The 24,405-nt window shown below is 38.1% G+C and overlaps 1 protein-coding gene across 3 annotated transcripts in view; it reads right to left on the minus strand.

The window, feature by feature from the left end:
- Window positions 1-3,036: 3,036 nt before the first annotated feature.
- gstcd (glutathione S-transferase, C-terminal domain containing) overlaps window positions 3,037-24,405 on the minus strand; it is a 37,512-nt gene continuing 16,143 nt past the window's right edge. The window contains exons 6-12 of one of the 3 annotated variants that reach the window (XM_057332351.1): window positions 17,898-18,013; window positions 17,589-17,633; window positions 17,076-17,204; window positions 10,792-10,925; window positions 8,366-8,396; window positions 5,158-5,227; window positions 3,037-3,605 (exon numbers count right to left, since the gene is read on the minus strand). In XM_057332351.1, the coding sequence (XP_057188334.1) occupies window positions 3,466-3,605; window positions 5,158-5,227; window positions 8,366-8,396; window positions 10,792-10,925; window positions 17,076-17,204; window positions 17,589-17,633; window positions 17,898-18,013 (665 nt within the window). In that variant the 3' untranslated portion in view covers window positions 3,037-3,465. Of the gene's footprint in view, window positions 3,606-5,157; window positions 5,228-8,365; window positions 8,397-10,791; window positions 10,926-13,704; window positions 13,985-15,909; window positions 16,023-17,075; window positions 17,205-17,588; window positions 17,634-17,897; window positions 18,014-24,405 lie in introns of those variants that run through there. The other 2 variants (XR_008962855.1, XM_057332354.1) reach the window with 2 other exon arrangements.

The raw sequence follows: 24,405 nt of genomic DNA on the forward strand, positions 1-24,405 counted from the left end.
CGGCCTGTATGAACGGTGACACTGGAGAAAACTCATTTTCAACCTCTTCAGAACCGGAAAGCTCGGCGTGCTTTCTGATTAGGTTTTGTCACAGATGAATTTAAGGCGGATTGCGGCTTGAATCGCTCATGAATTCTTGGGACTGCCACAGGTGAAATTGCACAAAGCTTTAGCGATATTTCAAATGAAACCGACTTCCCTGTCTGAAAGCTAGAGGGAAAGGAGATAAACTGAGAGGGATGCCACAGCGCAGTCGTCGCCAGAACGTCATTTTTAGCACCTGGATGCATCTATTTTTTACCTCTTTACCACTAAACAAGTAGACTTTGATTAGTGCTGTGGAAAGCATTCTGTATGAAGGGCTGCAGATACAAAAAGTAAATTTACGCGGAAAATGTGAGTGGGTTATGGGCGGCCGAGTCAAAAGATTACACAGTGCCTGAATCTATTCTTTGAAAGAGGCTTTACAATGCAAATGAAGAGATATCTATATACCTTTGGCAAAAATGTCTGATGTTTAAGTGCAATTAATGAAAGCTGTCACAGCAAGAGCAACGATATGAGATATTGTGAATAAAATGTCTCATACAGATTAAAGTATATCACATTTCACAATATAAAATATGCGATATACAGACTTGCCAAATTACTGCAGTATTTTGATCGACTCTACAAGGTTGCTAACATTAGCAAATGCATAACTAATAAAGAGCAATAGTTTTTCAGCATTTTTTTTGTGTGTTAGTGAATGTCAATACAGTTATTCATGTTAGTTCATGGTGCATTAACTAATGTTAACAGATACAACTTTTGATTTTTTTTAAGTCTTTATTATGTTTATGATGTTCTAAACAATAGGTGTTCATGTTCGGTGTTCAAAAAATGCTTTATATGTGACATATTTCACCTGTGTTTTACACCGTCATCTCGATTCTCAGAAAACAGGCTGTTGAAGTCTCTCCTCCCGAAAGGCTCTGATTGGTCAAGCTGAGCCAGTCTTTTATGATTGGTCTACCACTTAGAGTGTGTGTTGCGATGCCCCGCTCATTACCCTATCCTTGTTAGAAGGGGCAGGGTCAATGTAAATTTTGGCATTCATGATGTCACTAACCCAGAAAAAGTTTGTTGTAGTCCCAACGAGTCGCTCATTGTAGTCTTTAAAAAGTGATTTCTGTTAAAGAAAATATTGCGACTTGGCAGATGTTGTTAATGCTCAAACAGCTATACTTCTCACTAACTAAATTTAAAGAAGTGAAATACCATCAGACCTCTCCTTTAAATAATGTATTAGTGAATGCTAAAATTAGCATGAATTAATAAATGAATCATAAAAAATACGTATGTATTATTATTAATAAATAAAAGTAAATTAATGTATTAAGATTAACAAATGTTTTATTGTTCAGTGTTAGTTCATACCTTTACAATTGTTTTTGCACTATGCATATTGCCAAATATGGGCGAGTTTTGGATTTTGACAATAAGTTTATAAATAACGAATAATTCAATGTCTTTTTTGTATCATCGCAGCAATCCGTTTACATCCCTGTTCATTTTATTCATCCAATTCTATATGCTCTTTCATGTACACTTGGCCAGGGCCCAGAGCCAATCCTTGGGAGAAGAAACGCTTCCCACTGAAATGATTCCAGCACTTTGGAAGGTGCCCTGTCTCCATCCTTTCACACTCAGATAGATTGGCTCTGCTGGCAGAATTCAGATGAGCTTCGATAGCTTGGCCTTCCGAGGCTTAAAGGGGTGATACGAAATGGCTAAAACGAATATTATCGTTTGTTTTAGATGCAATGCAATGTGTAAACACGATTTAAGGTTCAAAAACGCTGTATTTTCCACATACCGTGCATGTTTGTATCTCCTCTTAGTGATTGGTCGAATACTGCAAACGTGTGACGGAAATGTAACGCCGCTCACCATTTTTGGAACAACAGGTTCCCAAGCAATTGTACTGAAAGTACTGACTTTCGTATACATTTGGGCGGTCTTAGTCAAATCATACCACGAACAGACGTAGATTTGTGGGGGTGTGGTTACACGAGGTGTTTCAGGCAGGTCTGGGTGAGCATTTCCTTTTAGATAGAATGCATCTTTTGTTCCGACACTTGAATTTTTGCAATTTTACGTGTCTAATACATGCATGGGCAACACACCAAAGACACAGAAAAACACGTGTCCGCTCCATATGACCAGGGGTGGACTGACAAGTAGGACATTCTGTCAAAGTCCAGAACGGCCCACCGACGGCCGTGACCAGGGGCAGACCGGCCATATGTTATATCGCAACTTTTCCTGATGGGCTGCTAATGTATGGTGCCGTAATTGACGCTCAGGCCGGACAGACTGACGTTATTAACGCGAATGCACGCAACGCGAAGGCATTAGCGAGACGGACACGTATACATGTAACGCAATGATACGTCACACCCCCCGTTGACAGATATGGTGAAGGGCTAATGCAATCAATCTCTCTCTCCACCCCCCCAGTCGACAAAAATGGTGGCGAGCCGATGTGGGTCGAAAACTCCAGGGCCGTTTTTGCTTCCCAGTCCGCCCCTGAATATGACCCCTTTAAAGGTTGCACAGTTCCTCAAGATGAGGAAAATTTTTCCTTTACAGTACAAGCACAAGTGTGCCGGTCAACACCTGTTCTGTAGTGATCAGAGTTTTATGATCTAAAACAAAGCAGAGGGAATCAGTTTTTGATATCTGCATAAAAATCTAGACAAATCTCGACATTTGCATGAGTCACAACCTAATCAAATATTCATAAACTCGCTTCGATTAATCCGCTCGGGTGCATTTCATAATTATTAACCCTCTCTGATCTTCCTGACCGGCGTCACGGGGGAACGGCGATAAATACCTGCTGTTGTTTACTTCCGATACTTTTAATCAAATGTTTCTAAGACAAAGCAGCACAAGAACGCTACGCAGGTTTTCTTGCGAGTGAGAAGAGCAGATTACTATGAATAATTTTACATCTGTAATAACTGGTGAAAAGTGGACTCTTTCGAGACCCTTTTGTCTCGTGAATAATTAGAGATAATGCGGCGGAGAGGGTGCGAGGTGCTTTTTACACCATTCAATGTGTTTAATTTGCAAACAGCATTTGAAGTCATGTTTAATTTATTGAGGGGGAGTGCGGCTTTTTGTGGCTTTTAACAAAGAAACCCAGGGCGAGACGTCAAGCGGCGGTGCGCTGAACTATACGACATTAGCGCAACAAAATTCACTCCGATGCAGCCACAATTAAAAAGCTATTTAAAGAGCACATGATAGAGAAATGAATAAACTGATTGCACAATTAAATGGGACCATTGTTTATTCAGCTTTGTGTGTGTGCGTGAGAGAGACCTATGCTTTTGGAAAATAAACAATTAATAAAAACAATGAGTTAAAGTTTGCGAATTAAAACCAAATCAGTCCAGGAAAGTTTCTAATGCAATGCTATCTCACAGGTTCCCCCACCAGCAAATTGTTTTTGGGAGAGCAGCCCTCAGGGACCATGGTCATCACTTTTACAGAATACCCATGAGTCTCGGCGGCCCAGCTACGGTCCAGGTCTACCAGTCCCATACAGCGTTTCCCTGAAGATTGGGAAACAAAATGGATGTAAGAGAAGTTATTGAACCTGGTTTTCCCATTTGTGCCAATGGTGTTGTCATCAAAATATAGGAAAAATTGCATTAAGCCAAACTTTGTATTTTCAACAAATTAAAGTACAATCAGATTAGATATTAAAATACAACAGATTTGTCAGTACAGAATTCCAAAAAACAGCCGACGTTATCTGATTTTTAAAATGTAAATGCATCAAAATGTTTGCATAGATCACGTTTTCTTAAAGAGTTCACCCAATGATAACAATTCTGTCATCCTTTTCATCCTTTAAATCAGCAAAATTTATATTTCTACATAATAATATATAACAAATTATATTTATTTGCAATTATGTTTTTATAATTAAGTATTTACATTTAATGTTTATTAATATTTTTATTTTTACTTATATAATTTCACACAAATAATACACAATTTCGAACAGGGTTGCCAACTCTGTGGTTTTCCTGCTGAATCTGTCTATACTTGATTCCACAGGTTGTTTTTTTCCTCAAGGTTCACATATTCATAAATTAAAGTTGACCTAAATGTGTTCTCTTAATATACTCTACACTCTTAAAAATAAAGGTGCTTCACGATGAGATGCAGAGCCTTTTTTTTTTGTCTAAACGGTTCCATAAAGAACCTTTAACATCCGAAGAACCTTTCTGTTTCACAAAAGGTTCTTTGTGGTGAAAAAGGGTTCTTCAGATTACAAAAAGGTAAGAAAGAGATGGTTCTTTAAAGAACCTTTGACTGAATGGTTATTTGTAGAACCAATAATGGTTCTTCTATGGCATTGCTGTGAAGAATCTTTTAAGCACCTTCATTTTTAAGAGTGTCTCAAATGTATATTCTAACAACAATAAAACTCTGCCACCATATGATTTGACCAAGTGAGCACATTTTTGTCAAGGAGGGGCATCGGTTGTTGTTTCCATGGTAACAAATTGGCGGACCTCGTCATGATTGTTTCTAATAAATTATAATTTTTGTTCATCAGCTGTAAATAACAAGGTAAGATGATAACTACAATACAATGATTTTCATTGATTGAAGTGTCTAATGCATAACAGTGAGTGTAAAATATGTATTTTAGGTATATGAGAGAGACATATTTTGTGGTCTTTGGGCTAGTTTGATTGGCCATTGCGTTAGTTTTGGGCTAGTTTTGACTGGCGGGTTTTGTTACAAAAATCTGGCAACCCTGATTTCCAAACCTCTCTGACGGTAAAAAAAGGCCAATCAGATTACAGCTTTCTTGTAGATGCTAAACTTCTATCCTTACATGTACACCTTTTTCTCATCCGCTAGGCAAAAATAGCATCAGTTTGAAAATGAATACATGATACACGCCAAGTGTGAACATAAGTGTTCATAATGATCATACTGTACGTTCATAACAACGATGATGAGCCATATGGAAAACCCACCATTTTTTTTATCCCATTTAGGCTCTCTATTAAAGATCATTTTCCCCCTCTGAGGCAATACAACACTCCATAACTCTCTAACCACCTGCTAGAAGACTAAACGTACCGATTAATCGTCGTTCCAGGGGTAAACTGACAGCTGTCTGGTCCGCAAACCTGCACAGGATCATGTGCTCCTAAAAAACAAACAACATATGTTAACATAATGACATAACGCAATAAACAGACTTGCATAACCAAACAAACAAAAACATAAATGTAGCGCACGGCTCAGCGAGCTTAAATTGCAGAGAATATCAATATATCAGATCATTAGGGTTCTGGTAAGGGAAGAGAACATTTATCAACTGTTGTAACTGCCGAGAGAGGAAACAATTCTGTATCAATCAACGCACAGGCGACTCTAATTGCGACTGTTGAGCGGAAATGCAGCGAATGCAGCTTCTGTTCTACACAAATGATGACTTGAGGCCCCATTATTCTGCATTAACTGAGTAAAACTACTTGGGATGGAGGGGAATGTAACCGCCCCACCAGATTGATTCCTGCTATCAGGTTTAGTCTTTTAGGCTAATAGCTGTGATCAATGCCATTACTGGGTCTAATGTTTCCAAAACACGCATATAGAGAACTATGGCATTAATAAGCCAAACGTTGTATTTTGAACCAATTAAAGTACAATCAGATTAGAGATTTCAATACACACTGATTTGTCTGTGGAGATTTCCAATGAACAGCCGACATTATCTGACTTTTTAAAACTTAAATGCATCAACATTTTTGCATCGATCACTTTTTCTTAAAGACATAGTGCACCCAATGATAACAATTCTGTCATCTTTTTCATCCTCGTGTTGTTTAAAATCTGTACATGACTCTTCTGTGGAACACAAAAGAAGATATTTTGAGAAATGTCTCCGTGGTTTTGTGGCCATACAATGGAACTCCAAGGACTCCAACATTGTTTGGTTACCAAAGTTCTTCAAAATATTACATATTATATTTTCAAGTCCCTATGAAGACAAAATGAACGTTTTTTGTTTGGTTTTTAGCATGAATATGTTAGCCCTAAGGATATCTATAAACCAGTAGTTCTCAAACTGGGGGCCGTGGCTCCTGGGGGGGCCCCGAGATGGATCCAGGGGGCCACAGATTTTGTGGCATTTTATGAAATATAGAAATTGATCATAGATTTTATGCAATCAAACATCAGAAAAATAAGACCACCAGATAAAAGAATTGATGTTTCAGCATTGTATAACCGAATATGTTTTTGTTTAAATAAAAATGTTAAATTTAAGATTATACGTCTTTATTTGGGGGGGGCCGCAAAGCGATGCACTCTACACAAAGGGGGCCTTACAACGAAAAAGTTTGAGAACCACTGCTATAAACTAATGTACAGCAAAACATTGACAAAATTTCATAATCTTCCGACAAAACGGACCAACAATTTTATGACATCATTCTGCACTTCAGCTTCCCATCGAGTTTCATGCTCCGAAGTGCCGCTAAACACTATTACATGTAGCTATTTTAAAGTGGGAGGAGTCACTCAATATGTTGCCCTAACTTCCTGTTTCAGTGAAAATTTCATCAACACACCGAACAAAGCGCACATCAAGGTACTTCAGTGGGTCTTTAAATAGATAGTTGACCCCAAAATCAAATTGAATTGCCCTCTTGTCATTTCAAACTTGTATGGCTTTCTTTCTTCTGCAGAACCCAAAATAAGATCTTTTGAAGAATGTTGACAATCAAACAACTTGCATTGGTTTTGTGTCCATACAAAAGAAGTAAATGGGTACCGCTGTTGATTATAAAGGTATAAAATGACAAGAGGGTGAGTAAATGATGACACAATTTTCATCTTTGGGTAAACTACCCCTTTAAGGATGAGAAACAGTAAAAGTGATGCATGCTTTAGCAAACCACCACTAATGAAATGTCTATACGTGTGCTCATGGGACAGTGATGCTCTTCTAAAGTCTGAATGTGTGAAGGCCCATGAGCTGGTGATTTGTTCCGCAGGGGCCCTTAGCACCAGTGTTGGGTAAGTTACTCTGAAAAAGTAATTAATTACTAGTTACTAATTACATATTCAATAGTGTAATTGGATTACAGTACAAATTACTCTCTCCAAAAGTATTTAGTTACTTATTACTAATTACTTTCTATATCCTATATCCACCTTGATTAATTAAGTGATTCAAGGATAGGCATGAAACTCTCTTTTAATTCATTCAAATAAATAATATTAAACTACATAAAGTACTCTTATTAACTGACCAAAGTATTACAAATGTGAGAATTATACATTAAAGCACAGATTTTAAAGTTCGACTTTGAATTTTGATGTCAATTCCACTATTGCACACACATACAGTATATTACACAAAGTATTTAGTTTAATTACATCAAAAGTAACTAATTAAATTACAGAAAAAATAAGAGTAATCCCTTACTTTACTTTTTCAAGGGAAAAGTAATTAAATTACAGTAACTAATTACTTAGTAACTAGTTACACCCAACACTGCTTAGCACAGTGTGAGGAGAAGAGGCAGAATGTGAAGAGACCCCGATGAAGATGAGATACGTCTGATTAACATCATCCATTACTCTGACTTCTCCTGCCACTCCAGCACTCACCGTTCCATCAGCATCTACAGATATGACCGAAAAAAGGTTGCCCTGTTCCCACGAATGCCCTATTTGTGCAGCTGGGATGGTTTGAGCGAAGGAAATTCAATGATGAAGAATGAAAACAAACAGAATTGAAGGGTTGGATTATACAAAGAGTATACAATGATGATCTAATGTGTTAATGTGTCCTTTTTTTGGTAATAGTACCAATTTATGAAATCTAGTTTTGCTCTGCTGATGTAAAGAATTAGATATTTTAACCGAAACTGACAACGATGCAAGTATTTCGATACAGTTTTCGGTATAAACCTAAAAAAAACAATTCGACAACCGAGAAGTGTTAGCGTAAGTGAATTTAATAATCATTCGGTAGGTTTGAATATTGAATCAGATCTTCATTCCCAAAGTAAAATCACCTATTACAGCATTTCAATGCACAGCCTAAATAATACATTTTTATCTGTTTGATCTTTTCATAAGTTTGAATCGAGCTAGAAAACAGAGTACACAGTCTGGATAGGGAAGAAAAAGATCAGACCCATACAATTATTAACAAGACAAAAAACAAATTACTATACTGGACAAAACTGAAAGACATGCTTGAATAAGGTGGTGCGACATCACATATGTGTAGGCGATAATGAGTGAAAGTGAGCAATGGAACACAAACCTTATAGCTCAAAGTCTCAGCAAACCTCGTACTGTGAAGAGAGAGAGAGAGACAGGACAGGGGGGAATTAATGAACTCGCACAGACACACTGAAGCACAAATGAAATATGACATGACGCATTAACGAAATATAAAGAAGAGGACAGTTTATTTGGATGTAAGGAAATCATACGTGATACACAATCTATACTGGCGAAGTCAAACTTGATTTACCCGAGGGCAACAAGGCAAGCCCAGCGCTGTTATCTATTGGGGCCCAGGTGAACTAACAAAAGAGTTTTTACATCTATTAATTTGAACTCTATGCAGTTATTGACTCAGTTAAACAATGTTTGATGCATGGACGGACCTTTTGGTGTTTGAGCAACTTATCGCTGTCTCATACCTACAGTAGCACACCTGTCCTGCATGTTTAGTGGAGCTTTAAATTTATTCATTCCTTGAGAAAACCAAAACATCACAAGCTCTTTCATAAGGACCAAAACAAGTTGTTTTCATTGTTCAAATACTGTAAATAAAGTATGATTCAAATACAGAGAATGTAAAACTACGATAAAGATAAGGTTTCAAATACTAAAGTGTACGTGAAAGTTGTTTTCTGAAATATAATAAATATAAAGAAAGTTTACGCTTAAAACAACCAAATATTTCAGCCAGTATGGTACTTAACTTTTTGTATTTTTGAAATACATTTTTATATTTTCTTTCAGAAAACAAGATTTAAAGGTTCTGTTTTAGCGACATCTAGGGGTGAGGTTGCAAATTGCAACCAACGGCTCACTCCACCAATCCCCTCTTCCTTTCTAAGCACTAAGGTTGCTGATACAGGACAAAGATGTCGACACGTTTTCGCTTCTTTGCCGAAGGAGATAACATATTTACGAAACGCGCTCTGTAGAGCAGTTTGTCCGTTTAGGGCTACTGTAGAAACAACATGGTGAATTCCATGTAAGGGACATGTGGTGTATGTAGATAGAAATAGCTCATTCTAAGGTATTAAAAACATAACGCTTCATTATGTAAGGTCTTTATACACCTCTGAAGACATAGTTATGTATATTATATTGGATTTCTGTCAATAGATCCTCCCTAATCTCACACATTGCACCTTTAACATCTTAGGTCACTATTATAAGTAGGTCAGTAAATGTATCTTTTCCACTAGCTAATAGTTAGTAAACAAAGTAAATTGCAATACATTTTAAATCAGCATTAATTTTGTAGTGGAAATTAAATATTTGGAATAAAAACATGCCTTGTCTTGCTAAAGTTCATTTTATATCTAGCATTTTATGTATTCTTAATACATGAAATGCATTTGGGACATGGGATTAACAATAAAACTCATTCATTAAAAATAAACACGATATGATTCACATACAGAGATGTAAAAAGGTCAAGAAAAGGTCTTCAAATCCCAAAGATTGTGTGTGTGTTTGGTACATTAACTGCCTGACGCTGCGGATGACACAGCTGCCGAAAGACTCGACAGACCGCTGTCATGGCAACGGCGTGAACACAACCCCGAAAAATAATTTCCTGCGCTCGCTGCCACCCTGATGGTCATGCCCTGGAGCGAAATTCCCCTCTGTGATGAAATGAAAGTTTACACCGAATTTTGAGATCTCTTACAGTGATAGTCTCTGATATGGAGAAAAATGATGACTAATCCTCACTGTCAAAAAGTTTAAGCAATCTCTCTTTTATTTGGTCGAATCTTTCAGTTTTTCTGCCAACATGTAATGCGGGGCTGATGAGCCTCAGCTGTGTTATTGTTGATGTAGGACATTATATTCCGAGAACATTCACAGATCAGAAGACAGAAATAGACGCAATAATGAATGTTTATTATCTTTATCCGGTAACTAGATAATAGTGTCTGCTTTTCTCATCCATCATTCATTTTTCCAATCTTCTAAGGCTTTCTATTATTTATGAGGGTGTTGTTTTCAATTCGGAGTACTTCTGGCCATGTGGACTATTTGAAATGAAACTCTGTCATTACACACTCAGAAGTTTATTTACTGTATGTTGTTAACTAACAAAGTCGAGCATTGGATATACATGCATTACATTTGCTTGTTTTCCCTGAGCTACAATGAACACAATACAAATTGCATCACATTTAAAACCTCTTTTGTTTTGCTAAAGTTCATTTTATAGCTAGCATTTTATGTATACTAAATACATAAAGAGCATTTGGGACATGGGTAAAACAATAAGACTTATACATTAAAAATAAATAAATGCAAAAATAAAAGGCAAGTTGCCAAGACAGTTGCGCAGCCGATAAATCGGCTTTATATCCGACACAGGTTTTAGATTTAGATTTTTCACTGTCCTGCGTACTGTGAAATTGGTGGACGTAGACTGAAAGATGAAACCAAGAATAAAAGAGATAAACAGAAATTGATATTACTTTCTACCTCTTGGGGAAGTTGAACTTGAGCGTGTTTTGAATGAATCCGTAGCAGCAGGGACTAACCACGAATCCTGCCCTCGCCTGCAGGCAGCGATCCAGCACCATGTCAGTAGCCACTCCGCACGCATGCAAGGCCACCTGATGATGACACAAAACACGTACATGTACTTTGTACTTACACAGGGATGGTGATATGAGCTGGTAGCTGAAAGGGGCTGCAGGTTGAAACCTTGCCTGAGCTTCAAATTGACCACCTGGAGTCCAGCCACTGCATGGCCATCATATGCATTTTGCATAGAAAACAGGTAAAAACAGATTCTGTGGTTGTGGGGTGAACGGGGTTCCACACGGATGAATAACATTAGCTAGTTTATAGATTTAAAATCATTCAAATGTTGGTATAATTGTAAAAAAAGATCAGGCAATTTTTGTCAAACACACTTTAAAATAATATTGCTTTACTGAAGAAAAAGGTACATTTTTAGATTTATGTTTTTAAAACTGAAATACATTTTGTAAATGCCAATAAATAAAACGTAAAATAACTGACAAATAAATAAAAAAGTCTAATAAAAGCACATAAAAACGACTTTCAAGCAACTTTGCTGCTAGAATTAGCATCTTTTCTGACTTTTTTATTATGAATGGATCACATTTATTCATATTTTCATTTCCTAGAACGAGTAAGTTTTTAGAGTTTTGTTAGTATTAATGGTTGAAATTAAGTCATACTGTACTTTAATAATTCCCTAGATTTAGCAACTTTTCCAACTTTTTATAGTAACGGTTCACATAGACATTCTGCCACTCTTGTTTTATTGACTGAGAACAGAAACGTAAAATAAGTAAATGAGATCAGCTTTATTGGGCATTTAGCTGTTTAAATACAGTGTGTGAAAGTACACGACGTAGAAGAGAAGTGAGACAGACTGAAAGCAAGTACAACACGATGATGTCGTAATTATGCTAATTAGCATATGAGGCATATGACATCATCCAGTGACTTTCGAGCAGACTTTAGCTACTTTTCCATTACCACCAAGATCTCTTTTGTAACTTATTTTTAGAAAGTTGTAAAATACACCAAACATATACATATCAAAAAAATTTAACAATTGTGCTTACAGCGAGCAAGTGATCTGTGATTTCAGATGGGTCTTGCGTCACACTTGTTAACTAAAACCCAGACTAAACCCAACCTCTACATGTCTTCTTGATCACAAGCACATCCTCACAAACGTTTTTCCCACCTTGCTGTAAACAGCAGCACTTCTCATTGATCTGTTAGCGTACGCTCAGCTAGGGTTCCCCGCTGGTGTGAAACCGCACGACAGCGGATGTCTCACCATCTATTAGCGACAAAGTGTATCAATTCCGCTTGATGGGGGGGGTACAGAAAGCCTTCAGATGTCTTGGTGTTAAATCTGCGTAGGATCAAGCAGTCAGCCTTACGCAGACCATACCCGTTGCCGGAAGGGTGAGAACCTCGCGAAATTATGCGAAGCGTTCTTTCAGTTTGTGTGTATGCACAGTCAACCAAATCCACGGATTAAAGGGGTCATATGGCGCGGACACGTGTTTATCTGTGTCTTTGGTGCTGCCCATGCATGTATTAGACACATAAAATTGCAAAAAATAAAGTGTCGGAACAAAAGATGCATTCTATCTAAAAGCGAATGCTCACCCAGACCTGCCTGAAACGCCTCGTGTAACCACACCCCCACAAATCTATGTCAGTTTGTGGTATGATTTGACTAAGACCACCCAAATGTATACACAAGTCAGTACTGTCAGTACAATTGCTTTGGAACCTAATAATCCAAAAATGGTAAGAGGCGTTACATTTCCGTCACACGCTTGCAGTTTTCGACCAATCACTACGCACTGGTTAACTGGCCAATCATAGCACATCATGAGCTTTGTAAAAAATCTGCGCGTTTCAGAGAGGCGGGGCAAAGAGGAGATACAAACACGCACGGTATGTGGAAAATACAGCGTTTTTGAACCTTAAATCGTGTATACACATTGCATTACATCTAAAACAAACCATAATATTCGTTTTAGCCGTGTCATATAACTCCTTTAACACCCTTCAAAATCCCCCTAAAAGAACCTTTCTCAGGAATGTGTACAGCTCCCAGAGGATAATCATTCACTCTGCACGCGGTTCGGAGTTGTCATAGGAGAGAGGAAAGACGCCTGTGAACTCAGTGTGGGAAAACAGTCAGACTTGGCTGACATTTTATACGCCAAACAGAAATAAATGAAGGGAAAAAACGATATTGGCAAAGCGCTCGGTGTGGATTTTAATTGAGTTCTGGGGACGTTAATTAGACCGAAATAATTCATAATGTCTTCTTAACAGGATCTGAAAAAAAAACCCTGGGCAGGTGTTTGCTTATTCGCTGCCGCACTTATGTACCCTAATCGCAATCCATTAGCAGACGGTTTGAGCTTCTTTGAAGTAAACAACTATCTGGTAATGGAGCCATCCATTCACGTCTGAAGAGAACGGCGGGTTGTCGGAGCTCCGCAACATCAAGAATTAAACATAAAACGTGTACCTTTGTGGATGTAAGATAATACATTTTGAAATGCAACAAAGTGTCAATACTCCAGATAAATACCGTTTTTACAGGACTATGGGAGAAACTATAGAATTTGTTTTGTAAAAGGACTGAATAACAATTTACTAAAGAAAAAGTTGAGTAAATCAATGTACAAGTGCAACTAAGCAACGAGAATAAAAGATCTGTTTACACAGAGGACGAAATGAAAAGGCACAGTGAATTGCAGGCGAAAGGTTTATTCACAAAAAGAGTAAAGCAAACAGCATTCGGGCAATCTGAATGCTTTAATGCAAGACACCACAGGTTGTCGGTTCAAATCTCAAGGGAACACATTATTGATCAAATGTATATGTTGAATGCACTGTATGCAAAAATATGGCCCACGTCTAAATGAAATGTCACACTAAGCTATTTTTTTCACATTCAGTCTAGTGTTTTGCAATGATGAAATCATTCTTGGCACCGGATACCATGCGATTAGACTCGAGTGTGTGTTCTTTACAGAAGCAAAGAGGTGAAACGCACATCACGGTCTCATTACGACACTGGGAGTCTGGGAATGACTGTACTGGTGGTCCTTTCCTTTAGAGATCAGATTGGAGACGTCTTAACAGGCGTTCGTTTCTCCTATAAAAGCAAATATAGTGAAATCCGGAGTTTATTTGGTCTCTTGTACTGAGAGGATCTAACAAATAAAACAAACTTTATTCATTCTGATTTGGACATTGAATACTGGACGTTGACAAAAAGCATAGCGTCAACCTCATTGTTAGTTGTTTTTCCCGTCGGAGGGCCTTGGCAAAGGACAAAATAATAAACGATAATGCCAGCGCTGCAGAAGAAAATATCTTTATTAGTCTCTTGGAGCCTGGCTTCGTTTTTGCTGAAGATGGGTCTTTTTATTTCTTTCACGACTGTTTTTGTCCTTATAATGAAGTGCTTCGGCCGAGCTGCGGAAGGCAGGAGTTGATGAAGTTTATTATTTACGGCGAACGAATCATTTTATGTTTACTACTGTTTCCGCAAAAGCAGTCGTGTCGCATTTTTTTCACACTTGTAACCCCGGGGAAACCATTTGTATCTGTCGACGCACGGTTCCGAACCGCACACACAACCTTTGAATCATTTATGCAAATGAATACCCTTCGAGTTACATAAGAAAACACAGAGACAATAGCTGAGGAACTCCCGACTGTGCATCACTGGAATTCAACGTCTTGACAGAAATCCTCGACTCGCTTCCTCTCCCGAGGTACTGTTCTCTAACAAAAGGGCAATCTGTTGTAAATTACCATCAGGAGGGCACGCAATCACTTTCTAGATCGTTCACAATCACTCTCTGGTGGAATAATCTTCACAACTCCATGAGCTGTTTGATCCAGAAATGATTTACTACAACACTTCCTGAATAGATGAGAAAAAACAGAACATCTAAGAGGCCTTTTACACGAGACCGTTTTCAATTGAAAACGCAAAATAAATATGCGTTTTAGCTGTCCGTTTACACGGAAACGGCGTTTTAGGGGACTGAAAACGCAAACTTTTGAAAACGGCTCTCAAAGCGCAACTTTTTGAAAACGCCGCCGTTTTCGTTTCCATGTAAACTGCAAGACGGAACTTTCTGAAAACGATGACGTCACGCGCATGCGTATTACGCGCTCAGTCAAGCGAGTATAGCTAAAACAATATAGCGGCTTCCCGTACTGTGAGCTCTCGCTGCTCGACTATGTATTAACGTTTCCCCAGCAAAATATGGATTTGCTGCACCCACAAGACCAGCGGAGACACACTATTACATTCGCCAGACCTTAAATACACATCTACGTCGACCAACGGTATTAAAAAGCACGTTTGGCTTATAACTGCATGTGTACGTGTCAAGGCACGTTCTGTTTCTTTACACAACAACATCGCCATCCACTGGCCTGGCGTGCATACTACAGCGTTTTTATCCGTTTTCCTGGATCCGTGTAAATGCAGACCGTTTTGATAACGCTGTCATGTGTACGTGCAGCTTTTCAAAAACGCAACGTAACAACTTTAACGTTTTTCATCGTGTAAACGTGGACTAAAAACGTCAAATGCTAAACCTTTGCAAATCTGCATGCGTAATGAAGATCATAAATAACATACCGCTATAATAGTATAAATGATAGTGTTACTATCATACCAAATCAATGATAGTGTTTAAAAATCTACATAAAGATACAGGTGTGCGTTACTTTTGTGCCAGTAGTAAATCATTGACCCCATTGCGCCCCTGTGAAGCTCAATATCACAGCTGTAGCTCTCTGTGGATGCAGCTGCAGGTCTCAGACAGCCCGAAACATCCCAATGTGGCTTTGAACAACTGCACAAAGTCCATATGTCCTCATTTGTCAAAGACGTGTGATCATTTCTTTTTTTTAATCAAAAGTTTTGATATTAAGTCTTCAAAATTCTTTAAAATGAAGAATAACATTTCTAACTTATCTTTTATTAGTTTGCATTGACAAAGTGTAGTTAAAGGAACAGCACACCCCAAAACGAAAATTCTGTCTTAATTTACAAACCTGTATAAATGTCTTTGTTCCGATGAACACAGAGAAAGATAGTTGTAAGAATGCTTGTGACCAAACAGTCCTAGTCCACCACTGACTGCCATAGTAGGAAAAATTGCTTTGTTCTGTTGAACACAAAAGAAGATATTTCGAAGAATGTAGGAAAGCAAACGGTTCTTGGGCACTTTTGACTGTTAGGTTACAAGCATTCCATTCCTCATAACAAATACATCTACTGTATATAAACAGATTTGGAACATTTCGAGGGAGAGTAAACGATGAAAGAATTTTTATTTTTGGATGAACTATCCCTTTAAAATGAAACAAATACACACTGGAAACATAAAAGTCTGGCATAAAATGTAATGCTACATGACACATTTGCAAAATGTTTTATTTTCATAAATAAATCCATTTTAAACGTATAATGAAATTTTCATAGATTCATGCAAATTGAAAGCCCAGCAAATGTCAAGGGTCAAAAAAGTAGAAATTGATTTTTTTTTGGAATGCTCATAATACAGTACAACCGTACTGGTTCCTACAAAATTTGCATTCATATTAATAACCACATTACTTGGCCAAATGAAAAACAGGTAAAAACAAATCTTTGTAAATTACGGTTTGGAAATATTGCAGTATTGCTTTTCTCATACAGAGGTTAATTATAGTCTTAATGTTTGAGCAAACCAGATATTTTCATCACTCAAAATGAGCTAATGGAAAACCCACTTGCTTCTAAATTGCATAAAGGACAAACATTAGGTTTACCCACCATGTTAATATGGAGGGAAGGCGAAATGAAACAAACTCCAATTACGAAGTGCTTTAATCTATCCTTTTAAGGTTTAGCAATCCAAATTGAGATATCTTCTGCTGTTCTGTGTGTTCTTCATGTAAGATTTCTCATGTTCTCTACATAAAATCATCCTACATAATACAAAGAACACACCTGCAAAGATATAACCTTGATATCTTTAATACTCACTGAATAAGTCGTGACGCAGAGAAAAATCATAGTGAAATTAATGCTTCGATTCAAACTTTGATGCGCATGATCTCATAATTAGATTTTGAGACTTAAGCCTGGATTTACAAACAGGGTCACATATATTACATTTATAATACACCGCTGAATACATTTTATGTTATGTATGGGTAACGCAAAGGCTACTGACCCCGATATTGAAGTTTCCGGTGAAGTAGTCAAGGTTTGCTTGGATGAAGCCGATATTCATCAGCCCGAGCTGAGCACTTCTTTCTCTCGCCCTGACCAGCGACTCTTCTTTATTCTCAATCAGGATCACCTGATCGATGAAAAATGGGTTATTTCTTCATACCGTAACCTACCGAGTCATTTCCAAATTACTAACTGATGTATTTCAAATGACAACTATTTCATCTTTTAAAGAGATAATACAGAATAATAATGCACATCTTTACCCAATAATCCACTGAACAATCTGATGCGTGTTAACCCTCAGGAAGTATTTTAATAAAAGTTGATTATCCTATCCGCACTGAGTATTGCAGTAATGCAGTTGAGGGGCGAAATGAAACAATATCGTGGAATGAGTTTATTTTTCTACTGTCTACAAATGAGGTCACCTGGAAAGAAGACAGATTTTGTTTCTCATCTCGGTCTCGGTTAACTTGAGCCGGCCACACTTAAACAAATCGCAAAGTCTTACCTGACATTTAGGAAGCATGTGCGCCAAAACAATCCCGACGTGCCCCTGTGAAAACAAACAGAGGAAAGCAAAGAAACTTGAGAAACAGACCTCAAAGAGCTGATCAGATCAAAGTCTGGTCAGGGGAAAACAGCCGGCCAGAGATATATTGACCTGTTGCCCGTGGGCCGAAATATCTAACTTGTAAGGCAGAACAGCAAGAGCTCGCTTAAAGATTACAAGAGACGACATGAGATGGGAATAGATACTGGGTGATGCGCATGAAAAAGAACTGTAAGGATTTTTTTCAAATGTCAGTAAGTAACCTACCCCTCCACTGCAGAAATCCACAACAGTCTGGCCTGGGCGGGCCATCTCGGTCACCATGGCGACCAGGTTATTTAGCTGCTGTTGTTTTCGTACGGCACGGGCGTCCGACATCTCACCTTTGGAGGACAGTGAATAAAAACAAAAAGACACAAACTGACAAAACAAATTCTTTTGAAAGCAATTTTGAATTACATCAAATATTGCCGCTGTCATTCCGAAACCTTGGATGTCCGAATTCGCTGTTTTCAGAAAACGGGAAAAACACTGTACTTTTTAAATGATTAAATCATTTTTTAATACTTTTTGTTGGTTGTATAGTTGCAAAACATAGTGATAAAAACACAAGGGTTGCTGATAATATTGATTTAAAAAAAAATTTTCACAAAGTGTGGAGATACAAGGTTTCAGTAAAACAGCAGCGTCTTTTTTTCCAAAGAAAAGGGGAGTTAAAAAGTTAAAAACTTTTGCCTAAAGATTAAACAAATCGTGACAATTCACACAATACATTCATATGCGTTTTGTTTTGGGACTTTTATGCCTTACAAAAAAAACCATAAGACTTTGTTTGTATTTGCTGTGATAAGCTCTTACCGGAATTGCCCCCGACAAAAAGCCAGAAAACACCCGAAACATTTCACGTTCATACACCTCACAAACCAAAAAGGAACATCTGAAAAGTGCTTTAAATTGTGATTAAATGGACTGAATTACTCAACTGATGTGTGAGAAATGTTAAAAGCAAGAAGGCTCTCCAAAAGAAATTTTTCAACCACTCAAAACGTCTGACACTTTAATTGGAGACGAAATCTGTTTTCACACAGCTAAGCTCACTGCCACAGGGAATACATTTGCCGCAGATTTCCTGTTTTGAACCCAGCGCTCACGCTGTGTTGAAGAACACCATCAACGTCGAATAAATCACAAACGCTTCTGCCGAGCGCTGGTTTCATTCTCTGATGAAGTGCTACCTGGAGCCATACAGGAAGCAAACCACGAAACAAACAACGATTTGTGCAGATTTGTTAATCATGCACGCACAACCCCTGATATAATTAACGTCTGCAACTTTGACGGGAACAAAAGCAGCAATCAGGTTGTTTTTGAGAAGCTGAGGAAGGTAAATCCAGAACACAAGTAGATGTTTTTGTGATTTTTGTGGCGAAACTCAAACGCCGAGTCGTATCACAGTGAAGCAGGCTTAAGGAATGCAGAAAAGATGTCGCTCATTAACCAAAAGCACATTTGCAGTCATTCAGCGAGCCAGAGATGAGTCTGAAAGCCATAAATCTAAAGGAATGTCGGCTAGCTCTCAAAATAAGATCCTGCTCTCATCATGAAAATCAGATCGGAAAATCTTCCAATAAACGGTACTTAAGTTGTCTTTGCGCAGTTATTTTTAGCATTTGGCTTTATTAAAGATGAAGTATGTCTTTTTTCCAATGGTAAAAAACGTTGAAGTTACATAAATGACAAATCATTAAAGCTGCAATTTGTAACGTAACGTTTGCCTCTCTATCGCCATCTGTGTCTGAAACATAAAATTGCAGGTTATTTAACATGCTCTTCTTTGTGTTTGTTGAAGTATAATGACGTCAAACTAACGTTCACCACAAAATCGAACAGGACAGTTCAACTTCTAGATCATTAATATAAGCCTAACATTGCAAATCGGGGAAAGGTACAGATACCAAAAACAAAAATGTTACAGTTTGCAGCTTTAAATATGATCAGTTAGTTATGTTCTGTCACAGCCATGGCCTGAACCGCGACAACAGACAAATCTGAATCCAGCTCACATTTTCTAATCCCTTCATCCTCCCAATCCTTTTCTTTACTCTTTTCACTATCAGATCAATAAAAGTGGGCCAAAATGTTATCATGCAAAAACCCCAGATGATATTGGCAGAAGGTGAGTGACTGGTACAATTCTCAGGACACATGACTATCAAGATCACTCGCTTAGTGCATTCTGCAGTCACATTACCGGTGATGTGATGGGAAAATCCAGGCAGAAAGATGCTCATAGGATAATGAGATATATTGATCGGGCCGAGGTTTTAATTTGCTGGAGATAGTCGACACTCCGAAGTCCTCAGAGATGAACGGCGACAGCACAGACAATTGAGATGCAGATGCGGTAAGGACAAGAAAAGTTCATGTATTCACTCTCTTACAGACATTACGAGTCAACTTTACACTATTCCAATCTTAATCTCCTTCATATATTTCAATGAACTACAACATTTCGAAATGTGACGTGCTACAAGGTGTATTGTATTGCAAGCTAACTGTTAAGTGTCCTACTGTATCAAAGCTTGCAAAACTAATAATACAAATGGTGAGAATTTTCCCCCACGAGCCAAAGGGGGAATATTTTCCAGACTTCAATTTCCTGCTTTGCTGTAATGTTCGAATGTGGGGTGGGGGTGGACTCTTACCGAAGATACAAAAGCAGAAGAAAACAGAGCCCTTCAAGTGGGTGAACAGAACGGTGTGTTCAAGTGGCTACATCTGTGTTTGTGAGATGAGAAGATGCCTGAATGAGAGCATTTAAACAACAATCGTTCAAGTGGACATTCTCAAGGCTGTTTCTCTACCAACCGGTTACAGTTTCTGCAAAGAACCGTGAGACGGACTCGATATAAAGAACAACATGACAATAATTATCCCTCTACTGTATATATAAAAAGTACTTCACCACAGTATTACCATGTGACGTCATTACTGTACCACGGTGCTGCCACTGTAGCTTTTGCAATGTGGATATGATATGATAACATGTAAATGCATGCATGGATGGAGAAATACAACTTAAAAGCATTCTATAGATTTAACCATATGCCACATTTCAGCCCCTTTGCCAATAAAAGACTTCATAAGCAAGCATGCCAGTTTCTTCACTTGAATACACAGATTTGTTCTTTCGCATGAGACAAAGCCAAACCTCAGACATCCAAGCCAGTTCGTCTAAAATTTGGTTCTTGTTTTCTGGACACTGTTGCGTGAAATTTAAGCTAAAGATGGAAAGCTGGAACATGTAAAAAACACCTAACAGCAAAGTAGCTCAGCTCGAAAAGTTCTGACCTATTTCCTTCAGTTTACAACACAACGTTACAAACCATTAATACAGTACAAAATAAAAACAATTACGTTATTAAAAAACCAGCCAAGCAACAAACACAACAAAAAATGTGCGAAACGTTTTAGTTTGAGTTGCTTTGGCGTAAATAGACAGTTTCCTCAGACGTATGCGCATGGCCCAAAGTCAACTTCCGATCTGTGTTTGGTTATAATGTAACAATTTGTTTTATATTTAATTTATATTAATATTTTAACATAAATATGAATTGTATTAAATTACTCGACAGTTACTTTTTTGGAAGGGTCTACCGGAAGTTACGTTTAGGCCGCATAACGTTTGTTTATGTTACTTCCGCTGAAACCGTCTATAGACCATGTCACAAGATGTAAACACTGGTCCAAGCAGCACTTCCGGTTTTAGTTTTTTTTATCTTAAATATTTAAAAAAAGATTGATATATATGATATTTTGATTGGGTTCTGCTGCTTATATTCTGTTCAGACATTGTGTATAGTGTTAAAAAAACTGAAACAGGAAGTGCTTCTGGAGCAGCGTTGTTTACTTCTTCTGAAGTGGTCTATACTGTATTCAAAATTGTCTGACGATATATGGAACATGCGCTCACAAAAAGTGCTTCCAATAAAAAAAGAGAAAATGTGACACAAAATGAGCATTAGTTATTGAATGCTGTTTTTTTTGTTACATTTTGGAAAGATTTCCATCCGAACCATTTAACTTCAACGACCTTATTGTGATGAGCTAAAACGTTACCAAAAACATATTTTCTTGAGAAACGACAGGCCTGTGCCTCCACGATTACATTGTTTGGAGGCTAGAAGCGGTGTGGAGACGTGGCAGCACGGCCAACAATCTCTGGCCAACTCTGCGCTGTTGTCTGAAGACCGACACGTTTGTTGAGGGAGAAAAACAACAGCTGTATCTCAAACACGTCTGTGATGAAGCAGGATCGCCGGCGCTAGCACAGGAGCTGGCGCAGCCCATCTGGCTGAGCTTGCGTTCCCAGGAGCCCACGTGGATTGTGTGGGAAGACTGTAGGGGAATGAAGACAGCAGCCAACAGAAGCTCAAAACCCAGAGCTTGTATGAACAGACTCGGAGGTTAACCAATGACATTAGAGAGGATGGGACCCTTCTTGAGTTACGAGCTGTTTGCGGATGACTGAAAGGGTAATTAAATAAAAAGCGTAATAAATAAAACTAGATCTTCATCACCACAATGAAAGTTGAGCTATTTAGCGTCGAGGTGTATTCGGCACACGTGTAATATTGGAACAACTGACAAGTGCCCAAACAATTGACCTACTGGAAAATGTTCAGAACAAAACCTGTTTCCCTTTATGACTTGTTTCATATCAGACTTTCCTCACAGAGAAACATAATTGACAAAAAATAAAAATAAACATTGGCTAACCTGCATGAACACCCCAACTACTTTGTGCACAACCTTCCGTCTTGTCTGGTAAATCATTTCCAAACTCTTTCTTCCTTCCACATGCTGAAGACTTCTTATCAGTCGTCCATCAGCAGCGCTCAGCGCCTTAGATCGCGAGGATCAAATGTAAACAGGGATGATGGCCGTGAAGTGCCTTTGTTCAAACCCAAGTTCCAGAACCTTCTTTCATCTCTCAGACAAAGCTATATGGACCCAATGGTCCCTTAAATAACCAGTGCAACGTCTCATGAAGAGTGATATTTTGAAATTACGAAACTGGCTGGCAGGCCGGGCATCAGATTAGATGTCGAGTTCGTGAAATGGTGTCTGCTAACACAAAAGAATAAAACAAAGCTAGACCGTGACAAGCATGACCAAGAATTTTAAATCCTGAGCCTGACAAGAGAAAGTGTACAGAAAGCCGAGAATCACTGCAAAACAAACACATCAAGCTTTCTTAAATGAAAAAGAAATGATAAATAATGCACTTATGAGAGATTTACAAAACCACCGAATCCCAAATGCAGACACCGAAGAGAAACGCTGCTCGTAAAACACCCTGATAATGCCTGACCATCTTAAACCGCTGGAACGAAGCCATTTCAACACTCACAGACACTTATAGACAGAGGCCCCGTACAGATTTACAAGAGCGCTGGTGGCGTTTGTTTTTATGTTCGTAGTGTAAATCATCGCTCGTGGTGATAATGAACAGAACGTACGGAGGAAAAAAAGTTGAAATTGGAAGCACAGCGAGAAAAAGAAAGCGTTTGCGGAGAACTTTCAACAGAACCAGGGTGGAGGATTGTGATGGTCAAGGTGCTGTAAGAGATTATTGGTGATAATCAATAGTCCCTGTTTGTTGTGATTTAACTGCACTAAAAATACAGACTTGCACAATGTAGCTCAATTGGTAGATCGCTGCGCTAGCAACAAAGATCACGGGATCGATCCTCAGGGAACACACATACTGATAAAACATGTATAGCTTGAATGCACTGTAATTTGCTTTGGATAAATGCATTAATGTGAACGCAATTTAAAAATAACAACCGAACTGGATGCAGTGGTTCTGAGTCGAGAAGTCTTTCAATACCTAGATAACATGTTTACTGTAAAACTGGCAAAAGGCTGTTTCTAAGTGAAAATAATAAATCCAGGCAGAAGAAATAAGAAAATGAGATTTCTCAGAGGCCGGGAGGAGGTTTGATTGCCATGCGCCTTTAAAAGCAGATGAGTAAAAGAGAGCTGGAGTTTTATTCTTTAGCCAGGAAGACTGTAAAGGAGGCAAAAAAGTGAATCTACGCCAATTTATTATAGTTTAAAAACAAAACTATAAAACAATTCTGTTAATCGAAATTAAATATTGTATGAACATAGAAATTAGAAATGTTGCTACAGCAGAGTCACTAAAATTATTCACTGGAAATGAATAAAACTCAACTAAAACTGATAAATTAAAGGTCCAATGTGTGAAATTTTGTGGCACCTAGCGGTGATGATGCAAATTGCAACCACCGGCTCACTTCACCCCTCCTTTTCGAAGCACTACGGTGGCTGACACAGGACTAAGATGTCGTCACGTTTTGGCTTCTTTGTCAAAGGAGATAATGTATTTACGAAACGGTTTGTGGAGCAGTTTGTCCGTTTAGAGCTACTGTAGAAACAACATGATGAATTCCATGTAAGGGGACCCGCGGTGTATGTAGATGGAAAAAGCTCATTCTAAGGTAATAAAAACATAACACTTCATTACCTCTGAAGACATAGTTATGTATATTATATTGCATTTCTGTCAGTAGATCCTCCAAAGAATTACATATTGGACCTTTAACCCGATATAGGAATATAAATAAATAAATACATAAAATGACAAGCATAACAAAATGGCTAAAAGTGTTACTAAAATTAACAAAAATTTAAAAAGTAATGAAAAATAAAACTTCAAAATATGTGATAAAACGACAATAAAACC

The sequence above is a fragment of the Triplophysa rosa genome, linkage group LG4 (genome assembly GCF_024868665.1).
Source record: "Triplophysa rosa linkage group LG4, Trosa_1v2, whole genome shotgun sequence".
Lineage (NCBI taxonomy): Eukaryota > Metazoa > Chordata > Actinopteri > Cypriniformes > Nemacheilidae > Triplophysa > Triplophysa rosa.